An 18,907-nucleotide genomic window follows, 5' to 3' on the forward strand; every position below is an offset into this window, starting at 1 on the left:
AGGAGCGGATGGTTTTCCCCGGGACACCCCCATACCTGCCGCAGCATCCTGCCCCTGCACTTTGCATGGCAGAGGCTCTGGGTTTCTCTACAAAACCCCAATTCCCGATACTTTTATAAGCAAACGGCTCCAGCGAGCCAGGGGATGCTGGAAGCTTTGGCTCCAAGCAGCAAGCGGGGAGGCAGGAGTTGGCAAGATGCCCCTCGCCTGCGCCTCCCTCCCTGGGAGGAATATCACCTCTTGCTGCCAGACGGATTTCATCCTTCCCCTTTAGGCACACCTGTGTTTTTTAAGTCCCTGTTTGCATCAGGCATTTGCAGAAGCGCAGCTTTCCCATGTCAGCATGCATGGTGGCAGCAGCCCAGATTTCCCCTCTCTAAGCAGACAGAGACCCTTCTTCCACATCCCCACCTGGATTTCATCCCAGCTGCTCCAGGAGCATGGCCGTGACCCTTTGAAGGCAATGTTAGAGCTCCCGCTCCCGCTGTGCGTTGGCCCTTGATATATTCTGACGCATCCCAGGGGCTGTTTTCAGGGGAATGACTCAGAGCCGTCGCCTCCCGGGATGGAGGGCCAGGGCCAGGCGCGATTCCTTGCCCTCTGCCGCGGTGCCTGGCAGTGGCTGCGGCCACCTGCCACCTGCCAGCTCCGCAGGGAATCCCGAGGGGGGGGAAAGCAGCCCGGGGCTGGGGTTTGCCTCAGGGCAACACTTCATTGGGGACATCTCCATGGGGGTGCCCAGGAGGGTTTGGGTGATGGTTCAGTGGTGGGGGACAGCAGGTCCCCCGTTCCAACCTGGGCCCTCACCTAAGGACAGGCTCCGATGTCCTTTAGCAAAATAACTACTTCCCTTTGCAGCTTTTTCTGCCTTTTCTATGTTTAAGGCAACCAAAATATCAATATGTTCCAATTCTGAACACTAACATCCTTCAAAAATTAATTCCTTAAATGCAACTATTTTCCTTTTTATTACATCTGCCATCCCCATGCTGAGAAGAGGCAGAGCCCAGCTGAAGCCTGGGTAAATGAAGGCCAGCGGGAGCCCGCAGGACCACAGTTCCTGACAGGCTCTGCAGCAAGTAAATCTTTTGGGACTGCAAAACCTGGGAGGACGTGGTGTGGGGACATGGCTCTGCGCTTACCTGCACCCTCGCTTTGTGCTGACACCACCCCGGGTCTCTGGCTAATGCCACTTTGGCTAGGTGTTACATAGGGGTGGCAGTTTTTTCATGCAACTTGCTTTCTATTGAAGGGATAAAGGATTTTTAGAAGAGATGAAACCTAACAGCTGTATTCATCATATTTTCAGTTTTGCTAACTCACACCAATATATGAGCTAGCTGGAGGCGAGACTTCATCACCCTGGGATGCCAGAGCCACCCGTAGCTCCTTTGGACACAAGAGGGAGTCCTGAATCACCAAAAAGAGAGGTTTTGCTTTGGTTGCTGTGGATTAAAATGCTTTTCCCTGCACTGAGAAAACGCTGGTCATCACTTGGAGGCCTTTGGTGTGTTTTGCTCTCCACCATGGTGGGGTAAATCCACAACGAATCCAGAAGCGTGGATTTTGCCTGTTTGCAGTGGGGACAGGTCAGCTTGCTGGTTGGGTGAAGAAGTGAGTCCTGGTTTCCTAAAGGACTGGGAATTTCCCTGAAATCAAGCACAGCTGATAGCCAACCCCCAGCCCCCCCCTATTTTGTAGCCCCAGCTAAATTTAGAAAATGGAGGCAAAGCTCCATCTGCCTCCACACTTCTTGCTGCAGCATTGGGACTGCACATTCCCGTCCTTGGTGCCTGCACACACATGGCATCGGCTCCTCCGAGGGCACTGGCCCCGGCCGCATGTCCCCCCTGGGTTTGGGGACAGCCGGCAGAGGGGACAGGGAGGCCCCAACACCCCCTATTCCCACTGCCCCCAGGGGACACTGGCTACTGGAAAGGGATATTTTGGGAGGCATGCCTTTCCCGTATTACCCAATTTAATTAGGTACAGTATAATCTTTCTAACGCAGCTTCCGGGGGGGGGGACGACACACAGGAGAGGTGGAGGTGACATGGTGGCACATGTCCAGTCAGGACAGCCAAATACCATGACATATCAGCAGAGATCCTGCTGAAACCCAGCTGAGAGGGCTCGCTCGTTCCCACATCAAAGTCACAAGGAAACCTCCGGCTGCCCCGACGCGGGACTGGGGCTGGCCCTGGACGTGGCAGCCTCGGGCTCGGCAGTGTCCCCATCCCAAGGCACGCAGGCGAGGCATTCCTGTGGGGATGGGGATGGGATGGGGATGGGCGTGCGGGGCTGCCAGTGGGCTGGTCACATCCCCCGGGGGGGGGCAGCCCCCTATATGAGCCGGGCTCGCTGGGGCAGTGCCGGCAGAGTGTGACCGTGACGTCCCCCGGCCCCTCGTCCACCCTCTCCAGCCATGGATGACATTTATAAGGCAGCGGTAAGTGCCTCCCTTTGGGGCTCCTGTTTTGGGGTGTTAAAGGGTTTGGGGGGATTTTATAGTAGCTTCCTCAAAGCTGTGACGGAGTTAATTCAGTGGAGAAGTGCAAATAAGAAATAATTATAGGGTGGCAACTTTTAGTCAACACCATCATCCAGGACACAGACCTTGTGCACTGATGGCTCTGAAGGTTTCACACTCCTCTTGTAAGCGTGAAACGCTCAACTGTGCTGCTAAATTGTTTACAATTACTCCCCTGGTTCCCTGCTGTAAGGCAGGGAGATGGCCCATAGGTGAACTTATAAATCTCAACAAAATCTTGAAAGTATAAGAGGTGTCTGCTGGTTTTAGCCCAGAGAAAGCAGAGCAGCGTTTCCCATGAAACGAGCATTATTTGTAAGGGTTAAACCTCACTCTTCTTTCTGGTGCTTTATAATTCTGCTGTTGCTACATTTCCCCTTCCTCAGCTGAATATTTTTCTGGGAGATTTAAAAAAACCCTTGGCTTTTGTAAGTTATTGCCGAACATCCCCCTCTGCTTTGCCACTCCTGGTATCTGCTCTGCAGAAATCCAGAATGTGAGCTATGCTCTCGGGGAATGCAGAGCATCCTAACGGCTATTTTAACTTACACAGCTGCACGCTGCGCTCACTGTGTAAACCCAAACTATTTGGTGTGTAATAAGAACACTGCAGTATTTTGTAACATAGACAGACAGTGATACATGAGTGAAATAAGGATGAAAATAGATTTTGGATTGTGTGGATTGCTACTGTGTCCCTTCTGTAACTGGAGTTAAAATAAGAGCTTTTTGGTGATTTTTTTTTTAAAATATATAGTTGATCAGGTTTGATTTTAACCAAGGGCACAGAAAAATATATCATACAAGTCCTATTTTAATTCCAAGGTTTTTAGAGGGAAGAAAGATAGTGCTTGATACATAATTGAAGAAAAAACCAAAATGCTCGCACCTCTCCTGTCCTTTGGTCAGCCCTGAACCTCATGAAACGGAATCCCCATAGCGATCCAGATAGTGTGAAAAGGCTCAGGAAAGGCTGTAAAATAAAACACTGAGTCCCTCAACCAACACCTCCAAAAGGGAGAAAAATGTGACCTGTAAGATCAAATGAAATCCAGGCCTCTCTAATTAAGCTTTTTAATTAAACATGTTCTCTGCCACTCCAGGGACAGGTCCTCTCCTTATTGTTTAGGGACATCATGCCCATAATTAGGGAGAAAGGCTGAAGTGCTTTGCAGGCTGGTGATGCCTGTGGCCAAAAGGGTCCCTCCATCAGCTGGGGCAGCACGCTTGCAGCACAGGCAGAGCGCCCCAAAAAGAAAGGGTTCCCCACCCACAAGCTCCAGCCTCTCTCCAAATCTCTGCCCCAGGAATGGGGAAAAATCCACAGGTGAAGGTAATCCCTAGCCAAAGCCTGTGGGCTTTAGCAGAATTGGATCACAGAGGAGTTAATTTGAGAAAAAGTAACTGCAGCAATAGAAAACAACCCAAAATTTCCTACCTCAGATACCAAAAACTTACCCCAAACATAGAGCCCTTGACCAGGGTAATGGGCTATGCAAAAGACTCGATGGACTCCTATAAGGATTTTGCTGCTAGTTTGAAGGTGGGGACACGCTGGTAAATGTGGGTCTCCTGTCCTAGACATTAACTGCCAGCACCTTTACAGAGGCAAAAGAAGTCCAAGCCAGGCACAGCTGAGACAGCTTTTTTGTGGATCTATTCCCCAAGATTTTTGACTGTAAGAAAACATTCACCTGGAAAAAAATTCAAGACCTTCAACTTTCCCTGTCTGACTTCAAATGGAAACATGGGATGAAGAGGAGAGCTGATAAAAGCAAAATACAGCAGATTTGGTGTTACCACGGCTGCCACAGTGCTGTGAGCGTAGTGCTTGTGTTCCCACATCGCAGCCAGAGAAACCTGTCCCTGCAATGATGTGGAGGGAAAAGAGGAATAAAGCTGCAAACAGCACCCGTGCCCAGAGGGCACTGTAAACAGCTCAAGAGACATCTCTGTAATAAGTGTCACTCTATAGTTACAAGGCATTTAATTTACATACATCATAGCTCCACATCTATCACTTCAGTAGTCATGGAAGCTTCAAAAGTGAGTATTTTTTTATTTGCTGCATGCTGATGGCATGTATTAATATTACATTTGTGCCAAATTCCCTACGTGCAGCCAGAGAACCCAATGGATTTTCATCTTGCCCACTCATGCCTAGATAAGGCTGTGCAAACACAAAGCTATTTTGGGAACATTTTTAGGCTCTGTTAAGCAGTGCTAAGAACAGTGCCAGGGACAAGTGTCCAGATAAAGGGCTGCAAGGGTAAATGACAAAGCCTGGGAACAATTGGGGAGCTCATCTTTATCTCCAGCACCTCTCACCCAGGCTTATAAATAGCGAATGAACCAAGAGGGTCATGTTACCCGAGCAGCAGGATGGTGGCTGTGGACATGGGCTGAGGGAGCGTTGCGGCTGCCATCGCTCTGCCCAAAAAATAGCCATGAAGAGCCGGCAGCTGCCTGCCTGCCTGCCTTCAGCAGCGCTGGGGCCACAGTGGGCTTGGGTTTCCCCTTGCAATGGCAATCCTGCTGCTGTCCTTAGCACTTTCTGACTTGAAAGTCTTCACCTCCTGGTGCGTGGGGAGTGGGAAAAGGCTCTGTCCCACTGAGGAAAAGCACTTTCCCTGCCTCTCGCTGCAAGTGGGAAGAATTTCCAGCTGGCTTTTGCAAAATTGTTGCTCTTTGGGGCAAAAGCATCAACCTTCCTCAAAGTCAGGGTGCCACAACCCTGGGTTGTGGGGTTCTGGACCAACTGAAACGTGGCAGGGATGGGTGTTGGGGACTGCTCACACAGGGCTAGTAGTAAGGAGACGTTAGTGGCATCAGGCACCCCCTGCACCCCTGGCAGGGGTTCATATCTGGCTGACTCCAGAGAGGCTGTTGACCAGCATGGGAAGGAAAAGTCCATGTTTTCATGGATGCTACCAAAGGGGCATGTGAACACGGTGGTGGAGTCAGCAATTTTAGATAAGCCGTACCCACAGGCAGGAATGAAGCCAAAGAGAGAAAAGCACTTAAAGAGGTACGACACTGAGCTGATGGATTCCTCTTTGCTCTCCTCATTGATTATTTTCATTGATTCATGCTAACTAATAAGCTCCTGCTGATTGTCCGTGGGGAATTATTTAGGGTAAGGGTTGGCAACAATCTGCCAGCCTGTTTTGGCTAACACCTAATGGCTCCATGGGCTGTTTCTTCGGGGAGCTACCCAAAAGAGGCTAAAGGGAATAGCAGCTCCCTTCAGAGGCAGAAACCTTTGTAATAAACACTGACTCAGATGGAAGTAGACCAGCTCTTAATGCTCTGGATAGTGCAGGAAGTTTCCTGAATCTAGGGCTGAAAAACAACTACCAGGAATGGTCTTGTCTACCTCTTCCTCCCCAAGGACCTCTCCAGCATGTCCCACCTCTGACTGGCCTCAGCCCACATATGAGCAGCCCTCCGTGGCACAGCCATCCCGCTGTGAAGCCTGCCAGCAACAAGAAATTATCCCCAAATGGTTGACAGAGACAAATGCTTTTCCCAGTGGGTCTCCCCTGCTTGTGCCAAGGCTACTTCTGCCACGTATCAGATGCTGATGCTCTAGAGAAATGATGCTCACTTCAAAGGACTTGGGAATAATTTTTTTAAGGGGAAGAATCTCTTAGACTACAAAAAGTTGTGGTGTCAAAACCCCACTGGTTGTACATCCTGTGGTCCCTGAAGGTGACTGTTGTGAGGCTTGGCTGAACTTTGCAAAGGCTTTTGAACAAATGACACATCCTTTTAACAATTAGCGATGCTGACAAAGAAAAATGACTTGAGGTCTCTGTTTTCCTTATAGGTTGAGCAGCTGACAGAAGAGCAAAAAAATGGTAGGTGCATCTTTAACCCAATACTGCAGCTTAAAGACGAGCTCCCCAGCCAGCAGCTCAGCCTGCCTCAGCAATTACGCCCCAGAAAATGCTTTGGCCAGACTGGCCAAAGCAGGGCATGACCCAGGGATTTTGATCCACCAGCATTTCAAGCGAGGCAGTTTCTGTGCGTGTGCCCAAGTGTCCCCACCATGCCGTGCCTGGGCAGTGCTGGGGTGCATGGGCAGGAGAGGCTGTGCCTGGGGCGAGGTGCGGGGCAAGACCCCCCCCACATCTCCTCTCCCTTCTCTCCCCAGAGTTCAAGGCTGCCTTTGACATCTTCGTGCTGGGAGCAGAGGACGGTTGCATCAGCACCAAGGAGCTGGGGAAGGTGATGCGGATGCTGGGGCAGAACCCCACCCCTGAGGAGCTGCAAGAGATGATAGACGAGGTGGATGAGGACGGTGAGAGATTTGGGTTTCTTCCACTCTCCCAAGCACCATCCCCACATCCACAGACATGGGGGGCATGCTACAGGTTGGGAGCACTCGGCACCTGTGCAGCGCTGGCAGGATCCACGCTGGGGACAGTCGCAGCCTGTGGGGAGCAACCTGCAGTGCTGTGATTTTGAAGGACATTAAACACTCACCAAACTTCAGCGTGGTTCCTTCCGGCAAAGAGAAACTATAAAAATTAGTATTCCTATAATGATCAGACTGCTTGAACTGATTCTGGGGGGATACTCTGAAATTGCACAGATCCATTTAGAAAACAAAATATAGGCTGAATGTAGCAACTGCCATTTCAGAAATGCCACAATTACAGGATTCTATCATCAGGAAAGTCTTTCACTGCTCAGGTGTGTACACACACACATAAATAACTGTCAATATTGATTAAATCAGTGCACTGGTAATCACACATAACAAAATTTACTGTGTGCAAGTTGGGCAGAAATATCATACTAAATAACTGGAAAAGGAAAAAGCAGTTAAAAATCAGGCAAAAAAGGAACACAGCTGTGTCACTGAAAACAACAGTACTGTACTGCTGGTGCAAAAACACACTGCATGAACCCCTGCCTTCTGGAGCTTCTATTATTAATACCTAGATGAGATGGACAGGTATCTGCATAGCAGGAATTTCCATTCATTGGTGCTTCCAGTAGGACTTCTGGTTCATGTTGCTTCGGCAAAATGACTGCAAAAGGCAAAAATTCAGTGAAGTGGTCAGTGCAGGGCCTCAGTCACTTACTCCAGCATCCTGAAAGCTGCCTCCTGCTGCAGGGCAGCTCTCCCAAGTTTTGGTCCTTGGTTACTAAAGGGAAGCGTGATCTCTCGCTTGGCATTGCCCATCCACCCACCGTAGCACCAAGTGGTGGTGTTTATTCTGCCTGCAGGCAGCGGCACTGTAGACTTTGATGAGTTCCTTGTTATGATGGTCCGGTGTATGAAAGATGACAGCAAAGGAAAAACCGAAGAGGAACTCTCAGATCTCTTCAGGATGTTTGATAAGTAAGAGCTGCGACTGCAGCGTGGCAGGGTGGTGGGAGTGATGCAACTGCCCCGGCTCCCCCTCCCAGCGTGTCGTTCTGCTCCTGAGCTCTTCCATCCTCGTACAGAAACGCCGATGGCTACATTGACCTTGAGGAGCTGAAGATCATGCTGCAGGCGACGGGAGAGACCATCACCGAAGATGACATAGAAGAACTGATGAGAGATGGGGATAAAAACAATGATGGCAGGATTGACTATGACGGTAGGACTCTTTATTGCGTGCAGTTCGGTCGCGAGCCTTTGAGTGTCCCCCGGGCAGTTCCCATGGTCTTGGTTGCCTTCCTGGACAGGCATGAGCTCATGCAGGCAGTGCTGGGCAACACGCCTGACCGCAGCCAGTGTTTGCACGGGGATGGGGGGGGTTCATACGTTTGTGAAACGGTAGCAAGGGCCTGGGGCTGCCTTAACTGCCCCCATGCTGCAAAAGCCAGCCTGCACTGAAGCAATGCTGCTTTTCACCAGAGACCTGCGCGTCCCCTCCTGCCCCCTAAACACAAGCTCTGTCTCTGAAGGGCCGTATCTTTGAATGCAATGCTGCTGAAATGATCCCCAGACCACGTTCAGAGGAGCAGTAGCCATCACCCCTCAGCCTCTTGCGGATTGGGGGGGTGGAAAAGGGGACAGGGCTGGGGAAAGCTGCCAAAAGCGCACTTGGCAGCTGCAAGGGCACTTCACCTCCCACCTCACACCCCTTATCTCCAATGCCTTCCCCTTGGCAGAGTTCCTGGAGTTTATGAAGGGAGTTGAATAAATCCAAGGCCAGACCGACAGCCCGAATCCCCTAAACCCCTCCAGCTCTGCATCTCATCTCCTTGGCTAAGACCCCTGGCTACCGGCATGAAGACTGAGCGCTGAGAAGGGTGGCCGCTGGGAAAATAAAATGTGTTAATACCGAGTGCCTCAGATGGTCATTCCTTGGAAGTTTAGTGAGAGCTTCACCCTGGTCGCATACTCACGACTAACGGGGCTGCTCTCGGGGCAGCGCCGAGTGCCTGTGAGCCATGTCTGGCAAGGCGACATCACAGCTGGAGCTTTAAGCCTCCAAGGAGGTATTTTGTTGCCAGCCCAGCGGCAAAGCCCAGCCAACGCGGCCAGGGGTGCTCGGTGGGGAGCTGCCATCTTGCGTCTCTTCATCTGTGCCATGGTCAGTGGGCTCAGGAGCAGGCACTGGTGCCTGCTCGTTTAACTGGAGCATTGGCAGCATTTGAGTGATGAAATGTGAATTAACAACCACTTACACCGTCGCTGAAATCTACGGGTGAGGGACAGTCCCTCTCCTCCCCACTCTCACCCCAGCTCTCCCGAAGGGATGCCCCTTCCTCCACCCTGCCATCCTGATGGCCACCCTGTGGCACATGCAGAAAGAAGACCTCACTTTTCTCTGGAAACATGAATAAAAGCCATTCCTAAGCTGGACTGAGTGCCTCCTTCCCATCTCACCCAGGCTGGCAGGAGGCAGGTGGTGGCAGCCCCTCAGCACCTCATAGTCCTTCACCAGCCCCGTGTGGGACCCTCACGGCAGTAACTGAAACACCCGATTTTCCCTCAGAAATCAACATCCATTTGGGCCACAGGGGCCATAAGCAAGGCACAACCCTGCTTTGGGTCTCAGCCACCAGGCATGGGGTGACAGCAGGGCTGAGGAGGACAAACCATGCTGTCCCCAGGGGCTCCAGGCACCATCTTTTCTCGTCCCAAGGAAGCGTGGCATTCCTGTGGTATTAGCAGCTCTCCCTGCACATAGCTGCCCCCTTCCATCAAATTACAGCCCCAGCACAGCTCATGCATTGCAGTCATGTTGCTAAAATCAAACGTTTACCCAAGCAAAATAAACACTGGCAGGGCAAGGTGCGAGACTGCACCAGTGCAAGCCCCAGCGATGCTGCCCTCAACCCTGGGTGAGCGTGCTGCCATGCCAGTGTGCTCATGCCTGCTGCACCGTCCTTCTGCCTTTCCTCTCAAAACCAGCTTTTTTTTTTCCCCTCTGTTGAAATAACACCCTGAGCAGCTGTATTTGATGTGACACATGCTCTCATTTGTAGCAATAATGAAATATGGTAATTCAGACCAAACAGGCTTGAGGTGAAAACAGGCAGGAGGGGTTGTCAGTTGTTTGGAAGGACACGGCACATAGTGTGTGTGAGCACCAAATATTTTGCCCACCAGGGCTTGTAACATCAAGGGAATGAACCCCTGTCAGCTAGAGTACCTGATTTTCCTTAAACCCCAGGGTATTTTGGGAAGACCCCTAATGCAAACATCTGGAAGAACCACTCAGAGGGGTCTCCCTGAGGGTCCCAAGTCCTCGATGCCATAGCTCCTGCTGATTGAGCAGAATTGCAGGTGCACCAGAAGCCAACAGACACAGAAATGTGTTGGGTCAAACAACCCTGTGACAGGAAATGCTCCAGCGTTAGCATCTTCTGTTTCCAATGAATCCGTAGCCTAGAAATCAAAAATAGTGATTTTCCACCTCCCCAGTGTAGCAGCAGAAGTTCCTTCCCACCGAGACCTGCTTCTGAGGACACAGCTGACATGTTTTACCCTAGCCCAGAAACCTCCACAGATTTGCAAATACCTCAGCTTCAGCCACAAGCCAAGGCCACACCAGCTCTCCCCACAGCCACGGCCATCCAGCCCACAGGCAACCCACACGCCCACATCTCAGCAGGCATCACCAACAGCCCGGTTACCTTCCTCTGTCCCGACCAGATCCCAACACCCAACAAGGACATCTCCAAGATATTCTCCGCTGCTTACCAATAGGCTTTGGCTCACTGAAGGGTGAACAAGAGAAGAAATAAGGTTAACCCCCTCCCTTCAGTCAACTTGGTGGCAGTGTGGACTCTGCTGTGACCCCAGGAAAAAGGATGGCTGCAAAGAGCCACCCGGCCACATGTCTTGCCTCTCACTGCTTGGTTCAATGGCACAGGCAGCAGCGAGCTATGACCTCACTGGCTGCCCACTCTTTTCCAAGGGTAAAACAGGGAAGGTGGTGGCTGGAGAGAGAGGACAAAGGTCTTACAGCAGCTGAAACTCGTCCCTAGAAGAGCAAATACACTGGTACTATTTGGGCTTTTTTAGTCCTTAGACCAGAGGTGCCAGCAGGTCAGCGTGCTCTAAGTAAAGTCAGAAAAACTGCTGCGAGACCAATTTGCCTTAACACTGACTGTCCTCCAAGAGTAAGACAGCAAATGCCGCAGGGTGGGGCGCTGCGGGTGGATTTCACTGTTGGCTACAACATAGGAACAACTGCATTAGGAATGTAACACGACATAACAGGCCAGTGAGTGGGTTAGATGGCTAACCTGTAGAGGATCAGCTCGGGTGAAGCCTCCCCAGAGGGGATGTGCCTGGAGATGTGCTAAAGATGAATGAAAACCTCCCAGAGGAGTCCATGTATCTCCCTGCGTGCGTAATGAACTTCTGGTGCCTGAAGCCTTTAAGGAATGTGACACGTCCACATGCACTGCTTGGGGGAAAAAGAAGGTCATTGAAACAATCATTTTTTTTTAAAATCAGGCAAAAAGCCACTTACGACTCTCTAGAACTACAGTCCCTAGATCTGTATGCTCTTAAGCCCCCAGCTGAGCCAAGAGCTGTGCTGGCAGGTGACAGCTACCAGACACAGCCACAGTTCTCAAGCCATTTGACCTGCTTGCTTTCACTGGCAGCAGATTTAATCCCTGCCCTGGTCTGCAGCTTTTCCAGCATATCTGAGGCCTCTCTTCAGCCCTCAGTAAAACTTTGCTGTGTGAACTGAGTGACTGCAGGAAGATCTGAGGACATTTTTGTGCACATCCCCCTAATAAAACCTCTGCGTCTCGCCTAAAATCATACATCTGCCACCAGGGCAGCAGCAATGTAATGTGAGGTACACCAGATAAAACATTTCACCATGCCAAAGCCCCTGTTGTGTAGAAAGACCTGCAACAGCCTTGAAACTTGGGCAAAGCAGAACTCATGTTCTGTTCACTGCTTTTTGCTTGAACACACTACTGATAGGTGGTAAAGGGGGACAGAGCAACACATATCCAGCCTTACTTTTCATTTTTACTGTGAACATCAACACCCGCAATGAATACTCTGTCCCATCACAGTGTTTCACAGTGCTTTGATTTCTCAGTTCTGTGATTCCTCCCCAGTTCTGTGCTTTCAGTGTGATGGCTCACCTTTGCAAATGATTCAGTATTTGGTTACATGCCCTTTGCTCCCTACTTTTTTTTTTTTTTTAATCAACAGGAAAAAAGGAGCCAAACTGAAACTTGATACTGAGTAATCTTAATTGCAAAGGGGAGAAATCATCTGCAGCAAGTATGACATAGAGCAGCAGCAAGCACAAAACGTATAACCTGATGTACAGCACTAGCTGAGCAGAGAGACGCTCTCAAGCTCATTGGCTTCCTGCAGGATACCAAGGACTTCATTGTAAGAGTTTTGAAGCTTCCACATGTCAAAGATGACAGAGCTCTGCATAACAGGAATAGTTTCAATGGGCCACAGCTGCCAGTTCTGTCTCCTGGGCTTTCTGTATACGTAATCCTTCCAAAAACGATCTTCAGTCTCACTTGACCAACAGAACTTAAAATGATTTCACCAGGCAAGCAAAGAGGATGAAGACCCACCATGAGGCCATGTCAGCACAGACTCCCCTTTGCAGCTTTCCCTTCTGGGCTGGGACAACCTCTGCAACAAGGAGGGAAGTCGTGGACTGAGCTGTCACAGGGTTAGAAAATGCAATAGGTGATCAACTGATGTCCCAGCAGTGTCCTGCGGGACCATCATGTGTGCAGGGAGCAGACAACAACAAACCTGACACCAAGCTGCTGTGGAAGCTCACAAAATTCCTGTCTCTTGCTACACAATGATGCCTGGATTAAGGTTATGTTTCTCTGTGCTGCATTTTGTCACGCAGCCGCTATTTTGGTCAGAAAGTCAGCAAGCCCATATTTGGGAAGCTGTCCCACTGAAGGGCAGCATGAAGGGCAGCGAGATGAAAAGGCTGCTTCTGAAGGCAGGCCTGGGGGAGCTGCTGCGAGCCACAGGAAGCCCAAATCTTCCTCTCTGCTTCTTGTTAACACGCCAACATCCTTTTCTCAGCCCGACCCTTGCCTCTCTCTCTTCCCTCAAACCGCATCCTGTGGGTGAGCTACTCTTACAACACAAGCACTCTGGGGAAGACACCAAGGGGGTTTAGAGATGAAATCTCCCTTCTTAGAAAATTGTTAGTGTTAGAGATTAAAAATGCTTAACTTATAACAGATTGGAGATCTGCAAACAGGTGAAGGCGTAGCCTGACAAACACCAAGTCCTCTGTTCACAAGCTTTTTCTTTCACTCTTCTTGTCAGAACACGTATCTGCACCAGACCAACCTTCACTTACACAGCTGGACCAGCCGTTCTGTCTCCTCCAACACCAGCAGCACCCCAAGGGGACATCTCCCTATGCTAGGTCTCTCTGCCAGCCCTGATAAGGGCTGCTGGGGGCTGCCCGGCAGCTCTGGGCTAGTGGCTGAGGCTGCCAGATGTGCATGCTAACCTGAACCACAGCTATGCAATCTTGCCTTTGTAGACAAACTTGCTCAAGCAGGGCAAGCACCAGCCAGCCTGAGACCTCAGATACCCACAGGCACTCAGGTACCACTGAAGCCAGTGGGATTTAAGTGCTGTGCATCTGTCTCTGGGTGACCTACCACTTGCCAAAAAAACTCCAGGGAGGATTAACACCATGAGGAACCTCTCATCAGCTGACCTTCTGCTGTACCTGAGGGCAGCAGGGACCAGATGACCTTTTTTTCTTGACTATTTAGCAGATTCTACCCGGTGGCATGAACCCTGTGACTGTACACTCTCTCCAGCACAGCACTCCTCCCAACCAGCACACTGCTCTCACACAGCAGGAATGGGACAGCTGAGAGTTGCAGACTTACCTCAGACTTTAAAAGCCCTCGACTCCTGAGTTTTAAGTTAATACATCTCTTTATATTTCTTGGTTTAGGGCTGAGTGGTATTTTTCATCAGTCTAAAACAATTAAAAAGTGGCAACTGGGAAAAGACTTTTGAATTCAAGCCATAAGAATTAAAAATATTTACCTTGTTTCAAAATAACATTGCATTTTGGTAATTGGCTAAACTATTGAAAAAAAAATCAATTACAGTAAGTGGATGTTTCAGTTGAACTTTTTTTTAATCCAGCAGGTGTTTTCCTGCTCTACTGCAGTGTTAGAAGATAGTTTCTAACTTCCAGCTCTTGTGTCAATTCATGGATTTACACCACCACGTGGACAAGTGTTGAAATTGCAGTTTCAGGAACAGTTCATTGCATTTTAACAGGTGGCTCATTTCAGTAATAAAAAAGCACCTCTTGAACCAGCTTTGCTGGCTGGTGGGACCTGGAGAGTGAAGCCCTCTCCTGATCTACAGAAGGACAGCAGTAACAAAACCCTGCCACAGCACCTCTCGGGCTTTTCAATGTTACTCCCCTGACCTCACCAGTCAGCACATTTCATCAGACAGGTACTTTTTTTGTTATTGGAATGAAAGACCTCCACTAAAATACAGTAACTATGAAAAATACAGTTTTTTTTATATCGTTCTAAAACCTCACACATTACCATGGTAGCTTCATCAACGCTTCAATACTTTCAAGTATTTCAGAATACAACACATACCGATTCTAACACTAATCGCTATGATCTCCAACACTATAGCTAGCGCTCAGTACCCTCCCATTTTTCAGGATTTCCATAGCTGTAACGACCCTACTTGCAAAGCAGCAGACACATAACAGCCCTTGGAAATCTCACCTTGCTGTAACAGCACTAGGACTATCACAAAAATTGCGGTATGCGGGACCTCTGAACATATATGGCAATATCAAAAATAATGTTACCTGTATTGAATACTGTCACCTAGGAGTTCAGGCCACACTGGCTTCAATTTGTATGAAAATAAACACATTGTTTCTTGTTCAAATTTTAAAGCTTCACTCAATAACCATTTCACAACTTGAAAACAGACTTTGAACTACTACATGCTCATGACCTGTACCAACGGTTACAGTAGAAGAGCACTGAGGAGGGAGCAGCTGTTTTACTTTGTGTGTATGGAGGCTGACAGTATTAACATAAAACCTCTCCACAGCTCCGGCTGGCTTGATCTGCCAAGGAACAAAAACAGATGCTGGTCACCACACACAGGCTTGATGCACGACTGGCATCTAAAATACAACTCAAGACTTTTGGGGGGTTCTCAAATTCGGGACGTGAAGACTTTGTTATGTCCAATTTTATTTTTATAAAAATGCTGTAGCATGCACGCCAATAGGAAAACCGGTTCTGTTGTCTTAAACCACGTCAGTCCTTTTTCTGCTGAGCAGCCTGCTTAGCATTGTTGGCCTGCATCTTCTTCAGCCCCTTTTTGTTGTGTTTCTTTGCAAATCTCATGTTCCTCAGAAACTTGGGATCAACCTACAAAAATAAGGAAAAAATAAGCCATAGAAGGGACATATGTAAAAACATATATATCTCCAGATTGTTCCAATTATTCCCAAATGCTGGCTGTGATTAATAGATTCTTTTTTCTGATTTATTACAGCAACAAAATTATTTTAGCGTCTGTAACCATCCTTTAACTAGATATTTTTTTCTTCATTTCCATAAACAAACTAAAAACCCCAGCAATAAACATACAGAAAGAATAGGAAAAGTTGAATAAAGCTGTAAACAAGACAAATTTCATTTCTGTGTCACTACCTTCTGGATCTGAAGTACCACAAACCAACCTTGGCAGGTGAGCACGTATACGTGTAATCCTTGGGCAAAGATCAATGCCACTTCCTCAGGCCTCTCCATTTTACATTAAAGTAAAAAAGCACCAGCACAGAGAGGAGTGGCTCCCTGGTTTTCGTCAGCTAACAGCTGGCTAACACATCTTGTCACAGCTAGGACCAATTCTCAGAACTGTCAGCTACTGTCCCACTAAGAAACATTTGCTATTTTACTGTAAACAGGTTTTTAACTAGCACACACGCACACCAGGATTTTGTCATCTTAACTCATGTGCACTCAGTGCAAGGAGACAGACTCAGAGACTGTCAGACTAGTCACCTGCAGAAGGGGCCAGGACTGAACCCTCGCCGAGTTATGGGAAGACAAGCTTTTATGTCACATCCAAAAAGCTGACAGTTACATTTACAAAGCAAACAGAATCACAACCCTCCCCAAAGCCAAGATGTCCTGTTTTCACTTTCAAGTGCGGAAAAAGATCCAGTTATATCACTTGTCTAATCTCAGAAAAAGCAAAATGCTGTCATTTTCATACATGTTGTCCAGAAATGCCAATTCCTCTCATCTTCTGAGCGAAATTCTCTGGATTAGTACAGATAGTAAAATAATATTGAAGGGTACAGAAAAGTAGGAGACACAGTAAGACTCAACAGAGAAAAGAGCTATCCAACTGACGGGTGTTTGTTTCACTGGAAGCAGCAGTTAGTGACACCCACCTGAGCAGGACAGAGACGAAATTGGCCAGTAACTAAAAAGCAGTTTTATGGACATACAAGGGTGGATTTCATGTGGGTTAGAAACAGCACAGCTGCATGTATGGTAAGCAAAAGATAAACCAGAAACCCACAATGGTTCTGACCATCTGAAACACAAGCCCTGTCTGCAAGAAATATGTCAGTCAAAATAATACAAATACTGGATTTTTTTCCATGGTTAAGCCTCAATGGCTTAACAGCCTGGGACTATCAATAGAAATACTCACCCCTTTGAGAGATTCATATCTATGGGATCTGGGTTTCTTGATGCCATTTCTGTGCCACTTTCGGGCTATGTGGAAGACCAGAAAACAATTCCAATTACCTTTTTTGCCATTATTAAATAGCTGCATTAGCTTTAAGTCCACCTGACCCCATCAAAATAAAGTGGAATTTAAAGTTTTCTAACCCTTCCTATCCAAACTAAACACAAATTAAGAAAGCACCTGTATTCTCATTCTTTTGCATACTGTGCTCTCAGCACTCCATGAGTTTCTAATCTAAGGATTTCTGGTTCCTCATTAACTAATCATATACTAACAGCAACACCACTAGCGCAGTAAAAGGCCTCAGTAACTAAGAAGTTCCAGCACTCCTGGTTAAAGGGCACCATCGCTCACTGTGCAAGAACCTACTCGTGAACTCTGCTAACTTACAGCACTGATGAAACAACCCCCAAACAAGAACTATTTTATCCCTGCAGTCATTTTTGGATGGCAAAGCACCACAGGCTGAATGCCATTCAGTAACATGCTTAGTTCAAGCATGTCAAACGTGCCTTTTTTTTCTGGTTACGCACTGTTTTTATATTGAGCCCAAACAAGTCCCGACTCTCGCAGAGCTCTCTTTTCACTGAGCGCACCATTCAATCCCTACGCACCGCCACCTCCTTCCCCCATAAACTTATCCCCCTGCACAACGAGAGGAAGGCCCGGCTACCATAACCGAGCAGCACAAAGCAGTCTCTCAAAACCTCCCTGCGGAGCGCAGCCCTCGGCCACCCCAGGCCGCGCCGTCCCTCCCCGCCTCCTCCCGCAGCCGCAAGCCGCCCGAGCCCCGCGGCGCGGGTCGCCGAGCCCGGCTTACACTGGTTGTGCGTGGTGTGGTTCTTCGACTTGGCCATGGTCGCACCTGCGGGAGAAAGAGACACCCGCCTGGGTCGGGACGGGCGGGCGGGCAGGCCGCGCCTCCCCCCCACAGCCTTCCCGGGGCTCCCCCGCCCCGACCGCCGGCAGTACCGACCCCGACCCCCCGGCCCACGACAGCCCCAGGCTCGGCCTCGCCCCCCTCCCAGCCCGGTGGGGTCGGCTCAGGCCCGGCCCGGGGAGCCGCTGCGCGGATGGAGCCGGATTGCGCGGAGAAGCGCCTCACCGCTGGCACCGCCGCCGGACCGGAAGAGGAGAGAGGGCGCGCCGCAGGGGCTGCTGGGAAATGGGGGCCGACGGACCGGAACCCCGCGCCGCTCCGGTGCGCAACAGGCGCCGCCAGCGGGGAGGTTCCGCCCGGCAGCCTCCCCTCCCCTCCCCTCCCCGCTACTCGCTCCCGTTCGGCACCGGCACAGGCACCGGCACCGGCACCCTCCGCTCCCGCCCCGGCCCCGCGCGGGGGAGAGACCCGCAGAAACAGGGTCCCGCAGCAACAGGGTCCCGCAACACCCGGGCCCCAGCGGCGTGGCTGACCCCGGTCCCTTACGATACGGTTCCCCCCAAGCAACACGGTCCCCCACCAACACGTTCCGCCTCCAACGTGGCCTCTCCCGGGCGGCGGGGCGCGGGCAGGATGGCGCTGAGGTCCGAGGCCACCATTGCGCTTGGTGGCACTGCCTGGTGGCGGGAGGCGAGGGCCCTCAGCCCATGCCCGGGTGAATTCGGACGTGACTTAGCTGCACGTGCAGCTCTGCGTGCCAACGCGCGGGCAATAATGTTACACCGGAGGATGTTTTCTTCTCAGCGGATTCATTAAACGCTGTTCATTTTTATTTGTGTGGAAGACAGGCCCTTTCAGAAGGGCTGTGAACAGCTCTGTTTGTTTTCAAACGCCAACAATTAGCGGCTTTGGCTGTGCCGCCTCGGTGACCCCCGAAAACCCACGGCCTCCCAGGCCCCACACACTGTGGGAAAGGCACAGCCCGGGACAGGGAGGTTTTGTGCTGCGTCTGACCGTGCCCAGCCATGATGGCCTGCGAGTTTAAAGTCTCATTCCTGCAAAATATACAGACCGAGACTTCGATACTTTCCTATCTGAAAGATGCTGAAATGATGACTGAGATGGGCAAATGAAGTCGTGTCTATCCACAGCGCAGCTGCTTTGCAAAAATGCCAACTAAACTAGAGCACTAGGACCATTTTCCTTTGACGGCGGCAAGACCAGGCGTTGCTGGCGCGGGCAGCCCAGCCGGAGGGGAGTGGATCCGGCTGCCAACGGCTGAGGGTTGGAATTA

At 49.9% G+C, this 18,907-nt stretch overlaps 2 protein-coding genes across 2 annotated transcripts; one reads left to right on the forward strand and one right to left on the reverse strand.

The window, feature by feature from the left end:
- Nucleotides 1-2,368: 2,368 nt before the first annotated feature.
- On the forward strand, nucleotides 2,369-8,805 carry TNNC1 (troponin C type 1 (slow)). The gene is made up of 6 exons (XM_010561607.1): nucleotides 2,369-2,449; nucleotides 6,360-6,390; nucleotides 6,687-6,833; nucleotides 7,769-7,883; nucleotides 7,991-8,127; nucleotides 8,645-8,805. The coding sequence occupies exons 1-6, from the start codon at nucleotides 2,426-2,428 to the stop codon at nucleotides 8,674-8,676; spliced, it is 486 nt and encodes a 161-aa protein (XP_010559909.1). The 5' UTR covers nucleotides 2,369-2,425; the 3' UTR covers nucleotides 8,677-8,805.
- A 6,389-nt stretch (nucleotides 8,806-15,194) lies between these two features.
- RPL29 (ribosomal protein L29) lies at nucleotides 15,195-17,898 on the reverse strand. The gene is made up of 4 exons (XM_010561608.1): nucleotides 17,839-17,898; nucleotides 17,554-17,598; nucleotides 16,695-16,759; nucleotides 15,195-15,394 (listed from the first exon to the last, which is right to left on the reverse strand). The coding sequence occupies exons 2-4, from the start codon at nucleotides 17,588-17,590 to the stop codon at nucleotides 15,281-15,283; spliced, it is 216 nt and encodes a 71-aa protein (XP_010559910.1). The 5' UTR covers nucleotides 17,591-17,598; nucleotides 17,839-17,898; the 3' UTR covers nucleotides 15,195-15,280.
- Between the last annotated feature and the right edge of the window lie 1,009 nt (nucleotides 17,899-18,907).

The sequence above is a fragment of the Haliaeetus leucocephalus genome, unplaced genomic scaffold (genome assembly GCF_000737465.1).
Source record: "Haliaeetus leucocephalus isolate CR32 unplaced genomic scaffold, Haliaeetus_leucocephalus-4.0 Scaffold148, whole genome shotgun sequence".
In the NCBI taxonomy this organism is placed as follows: domain Eukaryota; kingdom Metazoa; phylum Chordata; class Aves; order Accipitriformes; family Accipitridae; genus Haliaeetus; species Haliaeetus leucocephalus.

Coding starts and splice junctions, on each gene's coding strand:
- TNNC1 (XM_010561607.1), top strand. CDS start 2,426: ATGGATGACATTTATAAGGCAGCG. Junction 7,884..7,990: donor CTCTTCAGGATGTTTGATAA/GTAAGAGCTGCG, acceptor ATCCTCGTACAG/AAACGCCGATGGCTACATTG. Junction 8,128..8,644: donor TGGCAGGATTGACTATGACG/GTAGGACTCTTT, acceptor TCCCCTTGGCAG/AGTTCCTGGAGTTTATGAAG.
- RPL29 (XM_010561608.1), bottom strand. CDS start 17,590: ATGGCCAAGTCGAAGAACCACACCACGCACAACCAGT. Junction 16,760..17,553: donor CCACACCACGCACAACCAGT/GTAAGCCGGGCT, acceptor TCTTCCACATAG/CCCGAAAGTGGCACAGAAAT. Junction 15,395..16,694: donor GATATGAATCTCTCAAAGGG/GTGAGTATTTCT, acceptor TTATTTTTGTAG/GTTGATCCCAAGTTTCTGAG.